At 55.7% G+C, this 6,795-nt stretch overlaps 1 protein-coding gene across 1 annotated transcript; it reads left to right on the top strand.

The window, feature by feature from the left end:
- Positions 1–30: 30 nt before the first annotated feature.
- Positions 31–6,221, top strand: VOLCADRAFT_91040 (uncharacterized protein; the record flags this gene model as incomplete). Its single annotated transcript, XM_002950605.1, has 5 exons — positions 31–303; positions 1,189–1,309; positions 1,367–1,401; positions 3,701–4,439; positions 6,163–6,221. 5 exons carry the CDS (start codon positions 31–33, stop codon positions 6,219–6,221), a joined length of 1,227 nt encoding a protein of 408 aa, XP_002950651.1.
- Positions 6,222–6,795: the final 574 nt, after the last annotated feature.

Here is a 6,795-nt window from a genome sequence, read left to right as displayed (position 1 = left end):
AAGGCCGGAAACCACAGAGAACATGCCAGCATGATACGGCAAAGCTCCAAACCCGCCGGGGAACAGCAACCGCGCGGGGTTGCCCAGAAGCCCAAGGCGTCCAAACCCTGTTGGATATCGGGGACCGCAGCGGAGGAGCCCACTGGCGACTCGGACAGCTCAGATATGAGGGAGGGGTTTTCAGACCCCTTGCAGAAAGAACCGGTCGAGGTCTTGGCAGCCGTCCGCGGGGAGCTCAGCAGCAGGGCCCGCTGCTGCAGCGCTGCTTGGAGTTCTGGGACGTGCATTGAGTCGAGGACCCCGGTGGGCCGGTGTTAGTCGGGAGGTGAGGCCACAGGCCCGCTACTGCTGTAGACAGGGCCAGATGGGATCAGGTGGGGTCAGATTGCTAGCAGCAGGTCCCGAAGCCGGCGGGGTCTACTAGTGATGTAATGTCACAAGCTCGAGAGAGCTCGTATGGCCCAGACGAGCCAGGACCTCTTGATGGCGGAGTAGTCGGGCTCTTGGACCTTGAGACCGCGAGGTCTAGCGTAATCGAAAAGGGGTTATGAACCCTTTTGCGAGGGAAAGCAGTAGTAGTAGTAGTAGTAGTAGTAGTAGTAGTAGTAGTAGTAACAAGAGTAAGCGACCTCAGGCTTACTACTCGGCTATCAGCGTGCGTCGCCTCATCCAGATGTTTGTGGACGATCTGCGCAAGTCCGCGCTGATCATCTATCTCCAGACAGACCTCATATTAGGCACGGAGGCTTGATATCATCCTGACGTACACCTCCTAGGGGTTGAGGAGCCGTTCACGTATGTCGTTGTAGGCGGGACACGTGGAACGCATCTTCTACTGCATTATTGTTGCCACAGACCCTTCGCACCCAGGTAGCACACGGGACGTCCGCCAGGACGACCCTAAGGACTTGACAGCTGGCGCCAACACCGCCGCAGCTTACAGCACAAAGTCGCCGATCCCGAGCAGCAGCACCTCGATAGGGGTCCCTCATAACTTGCGCCTCACCTCAGCCACTGCATGGCGCGCGCCATGTCTGCCTCCGGTGTGGGGACGAGTCGCGCACGAAGGCGCACTGTCCGGAGCTCCGTCGTCGTCGTCTTATGACCGCACCCACCACCTCGCAGCCCCGCCGCTCCTTTAAGGAAGACCCAAATCGCCGCACGCCGCCCCGCTCTCCCGCTCCTCAGCGTCCTCCTCCATCTCCGAAGACTGACGTTCTCGCAGCCGTCATGGAAGCGACGGCAACCGCAGCCACCCGGGTCGCTCCCCCTTCCGCCGCTGTGACAGCCCCCAGGGGTGCCGCGGCAAGTACCACAACGATCAAACCGCTAAATCCCCTATCCGCAACCGCTCCCTAGGCCACAGCTAAACAGGCCACTAGGCCGTCATCGGCAGATACGGTCAGCCACAACCTGCCGACGTCGTCAGCCGTGCACACGAACGATAACGTCGCGTCCTAACGTCCAACGTCTTGCTCAAATCGTATGTAAGCCTGCCCGCCGTGTCGGCCGCAAGCATGCTCGTGCAGCTGTAGCCTCGACGACGGAGGAAGCATGCCAGGCAAACATTGATTGGAAACTCGAACGTACGATCTTCATTAAATGCAACTCACAGTACGGCCCATTTACCGTGGAATCCCACTGCGACGACTTCGGCTTGACCGCATAGCTCTCACTTTTTTTCTCACCGCCCTACCCTTTCCTGTCGACCGACATCGAAGGAGAGTGTGTATGGATGCTGCCACTTGCCGACAACCCTCCACCATCATCACCCGCTACCTAGATGCCAAGACCGCATCGCCACGCCCTCACCTTCAAAGTTGATGACCGCGTCCGTCTTTCCACCAAACACCTCACCTCCCAACCTCCCCCCCCCCTCCAAGCTCCCCCATCCGCTACCCCGGTCTCTTTCTCATCTCTTCCGTCATTTCCCCAGTCCCTTACCGCCTCAACCGTCCAGCCTCCCTCGGCCGCCTCCATCCAGTCTTCCACATCAGCCGCCTTCATCCCGGGAACGACAACGACCCGGCGCTCTCTCTTCCCAGACCGCCCACCACCTCCACCCGCAGCGCCAGCTGCTCTGGAATCGCCGCAGGACAGCGATTTAGATACCGTCGTCACTGCTGTCCACCAAGGGTGCAGCAACCACGCACGTCCGTCCGTCCCTCATGTTCCTCGTGCAGTGGTCCGCGGCTAGTGGTCGTGACCCGTCATGGAACCGTACGACGGCGTTCGCAGCCTGCCAACGCTTCGTGCCTTCCTGAGAATCCCAAACTGGACTGCGTTCATCACCGCAGTCAGACCGCTGCGCCTGGTTCAGTGCCAAGTTACCGGAGTGCGCGCCGCGGATAGTGCAGTTTCTGGCAGGATAGTGTGTGCGTATGCGTCATCATGTGCGTTGGGTACGTCTGCGGTTAGAATTCGTTTTGGTTTTGTCTGTAACGTAGTAATAACTTGTTTGCCGTCGGGTCCATGTCGTGTGGGTTGTGGGTTGTTATTTGGTTTTCCTTGTTCTGGGTTCTAAGGGTTTTCAGTCGTTGCTCTTAGCACTTTATGCATGTCTGTTGGCATCTCCGGTTACTTAACCCGGACTAGATAGGAGTCGTGCACCACATTTATGCCGGTATCCAGTGCGGGCAACTTGACTCCGGTCCCCTTTTTCCCTTCCCCTCGTTAGCCTGGTACCGATTTGTTAAGGGAATCTGAGAGGTGCACAACTTTGGCCGCTTATTGCTTTCCCTTGTGGGGAGTATGTAGTGTTATGAAGTTAGTTGCCAAACTTTCGGAACACGTGTGTGATCGTGTCGTAACTTCGGAGCTAGCGAAGCTTGGCCGCGTGTACGGCGTGTGAAGTTGTTGGGCGCTAGCTTGACTATTTAGGTGGACCTAAATTTTGACATTGTAAGCCTGAGTTTGAAGGAGCCGATCCTCATGAAATTCGCCGGTTTCTCTGGAAGTAAAGTCAGCTTGCGCTTTCCAATTGTTAGAAGCGGTCTGGTTCCCTTTCACCACCTCTCTCCTGGCATATTTATAGTATTCTGCAGGTACACAATCGAGCCAACCAGAGTTTGTTGTTGCGGAGAGACTTAATTGCAGATACCACCTCCGCTAGGGTGAATTGTGAGTTCAGTTCGTAGAAAATAGACAACATATTCTAATCAAGAGGGTTAATATGTTGGGCCGTAAAGGAATTCTCGGCCGGAGTTGCACTATGGTACCGGTTTGGGTCACACTTTTCTTTCCCAGGAATATGCAGATGCATTTTTGCTTGAGATGAGTAAGGGTGCGAATTGATATTTGGTTCCTCCACGCGCATCCAGACAAAGGAAGCTGGAATGTAGACCCACGTTCTGGCCAGCCGCACGGGCAATCGCGAGCCCCTGACCAACTGCCGCGCAACGGACTTTGGTTAAGGTCAGCTGTGAAGAAATACCCACAATGAGCTAGTATTACAAATTTCCCCCAGCGAATATCATAGTCCCTATTATCATACTTGGTGATGTGAGCACAGAGCTGAGGCAAGCCGCAAACGAACAGTATCTTTTTGAGAACCTGCATGGCCGTGAGCTTTCAACTTCTAAGCACTCTTATCCACACAGCCCCATGCTTAGGGCGCGCTCAGGTGCTCCTAAAGCCTATCCACATGATTCGAAGGCATGAAACCCTAGTCGCCGCCACCTCTGTAATTTGTCCTTCGCAGCATGTAGAAGGAAACCTCGAAATATCCCCAATCAATTGGGATTACCATAACGAGTTCATACCAGATGCGTCGGTCGCCGGCGCGTGGGACTTCAACCACCTCAGCGATGAGGTCGTGGAAGCTGACTTCACAGACGCTGCGACCTACCGCCTCATAGTCAGCAGCTTGCCGACGTGCAGCAATAATATCAAGCAGCTGCGCGCTTTCCGCGACAACGTGACGCGCAAGCTTGCACCGACGATCGCTCGCGCGATGGCAAGCCCATCACCGGAGGGCATCCTTCTGCCAGCCGAGAAGGCGAACGGCGCACGACCCACCATCGTCAGGATCCAGGAAATGGCCATCGTTGACGGTCATGCCGCAAGCCGGCTAGGGCCCCGCTTTCTGGTTCAGCCCCGCAGAACTTCACCCCCCTGCGCCTCCACCGTGACCGCAGCCCCTCCCGCCGTCCCCGCCACCGCCGCTGCTGCTACTGCCGCTGCGATTGCTGCAACCATGGTTTCGGATCTTGGAGGCGCCCCAGGGTTCTGCCAGGACGAAACAATGAAACAAGAGGAGCCTGTGGCACCGCACGACTCCACGCCGGATGAGTCGGCTGCACAGTCAGTGTCCGTACGTCTCGATGTACGACAGAACGTACTGCACCACTGCATATCTTCCGGGCCATCCGCGTCGATTTCGGAGGCGTGGCTGCCTTCAACGCCGGCATCCGTTAGCGTCGTTAGCTCCTCAATCACGCGTGAGAAAGGAGAAGAGGAGGAGGAGGAGGAGGTGGTGGAGGAAGAGCAGCCACATCTCGTCGTCGTTGTTGCAGCGTCCAGCGCGATGGCGCATCCCGTCCGGCGGCGGCGGCGGCGGCGGGGTACGGGTCGCGGCTCATTGGCTGTCGCCGGCCGCCGGGGTATACCCCTCCTGGACAGTGCTACTGCTACTGCTGCTACTACTGCTGCTGTTGGGTTGGCGGACGCTGCGAATCCTCTCCAATGAACGAGTATTAACAATAATTTGTTTTAGTTTTCTATTTTGAAGCTAACCTTAGGGGTCTTAGGGGGCCCCAGGTTCTATAAGGGTCGGAGGCGGGGAGGAAATGCTGAGGGCAAGTGAAGCGGCGGAGCGGCTGAGGTGTCACGTGTGGGACATGGCTGGGCTTAGGGTTTTCTCCGCGGTTAGGTCGCCGGGGGAATGTCGTGGGCGCAATCCCCCTCTCCGCCCCCCCAAGCACACGCACATCCTTGAGCTGACAAAAAACAAAGCAGACGAGAAGAGAAGAGAAGCTGGTTTGAGAAATTCGTATTGTTTTCCTCGTACTACGTGTATGTGTGTATGTGTGTGTATGCATGGCTCAATGCTGCCGCTGCTCTTATTCTTTTTCTTGGAAATTCGCGCATGTGCGTATGTGTACATTTTTTATGTGTGTGTATGTGTGTGCGCGTGTGCTGATGTCCTAGATTACCGAACGGAGAGAAAGAGGGGAGGGGTAGCGACGTAGCGGAGGGAGCACCCCCGGGGGGGGGGAAAGACCCGCGTGGGGAAGTCCCATCGGTAATGCAGTCAACGGGTTGGGTTGTGGTGTTGGTGTTGGTGGTGGTGAGCTGGATATCTAAGCGTGTGTGTGTGTGTTACGTGCGTTGATAGGCGGGAGACTTAAAGCTACAGCACTGCTTGCGTCACTGCATGTAGTCTCCATAGTTTACGGCGGGCCCATACCTGATGGGGTTTGCGAGGTCAGCGTGTCTGTTGTGGGCAGGTGGGATAGGCACGTGGGATAGGCTGTGGTATCTTCTGTGTGTCTCTGTCACATATCGATCCGGGCCTGACGCTGTCCAGGGGCACCTAGCCGTATACCCCAACGGGAACGACCGCCGAATTACTCCGGCATTGGAGGGGCGTTACATGCTGTGTTTTTTTTTCGAATACAGTCCTCCCTGGGTGCTGGGAGCGTTCGTTTCTCCCGTGCATGTGCGCACCTCGTTATGTGGAGGGCGGGCTCTTTCACCCCCCCCCCCGGGGACACACACGTCGGGTTTTGCCGCGTCACGCCCCCGGAAAAACACCACTTAATTCAGAGAGGGAGAGAGAGAGAGAGGCGCCGAGAAAGAGACAGGTCGACACCCATACTGATGTCTTTTTGTATCATGCCAAAGCGTTGAATGATTCCTTTTTTAGGTGTTTTGTTTTTTCCGAGACGAGAACATGAGAGATAAGAGGGAGAAAGAGAGGGAGGAAGAGACCGAAGGTGAATAAGACGCGTTGTCGCGATCTAGGTGTATGTATGTATGCATGCATGTATCCATGCATATCGGTGTAATCACGTATTTCTGGCGCTGGGTTGATTGGGATTTGGCGGCTTTGGTGGTTGCAAAAGGTTGTGTGCGGTTGTGTGCGGTTAGCGTTGCCGGGGCGGTTGGGTTGGAAGCTGCTGCTGTGTTTCCCCGCTCACGCGCTTAACTGCACGCTCTCAGGCCCGGAGGCTCTCAGGCTCTCAGGCCCGGAGGCTGTGTTCCTCTCACCCGCGGAATGAGTTCTTGTTCTTCATGACGATCGATTCTGGCGTTCACTGGAACTAGCGAAGGTTGGATCAGGAATCAGTTAGACATCGGCTGGGGGATACGGAAGGAAGGAAGGGGTTGGTAGGGCGCTCAAACCGCTGTCGGTTGATGTCGGTTGGTGTCGGTTGGGATGGACTGTCTGTGCAATCAATCGGGCGCATTGCTGAAGAACTATTAAGATCGCTAGACATGCGCGTTAGGTTGTGTTCGACTTTATATTTGTCCCAGAGGTAAATTTACGGCAAATTATTTTTTTTGAATTTTAATCACGGGTTGTCCAAATATTTCCCAAGTAATTCTAGCACGTGGATTCATTCGACGGAGACCGGTAAATCCACGGTAAATCCACCGGCGAAGACAGCGAAGGTCCCGTTCGCCTCTGCCTTACTGTAGGCACTGGCAGTGCTGGAACCTGCCTTGTCTTTGGTAAGTGTTGTGCCCCTTCAGGGGTTCCCCTTTAGTTCATCTGTGCTGCTGTAATGTAGTAATATGTCATGCAGCTGTGCAATGCACCGTTATGCGGCTGCTGGGCTGACTCACGACAGG

Source organism: Volvox carteri (assembly GCF_000143455.1).
Source record: "Volvox carteri f. nagariensis unplaced genomic scaffold VOLCAscaffold_19, whole genome shotgun sequence".
NCBI lineage: Eukaryota > Viridiplantae > Chlorophyta > Chlorophyceae > Chlamydomonadales > Volvocaceae > Volvox > Volvox carteri.
Note: the sequence above shows the minus strand (reverse complement) of the source record. Positions and strands in the feature narration are given on the sequence as shown.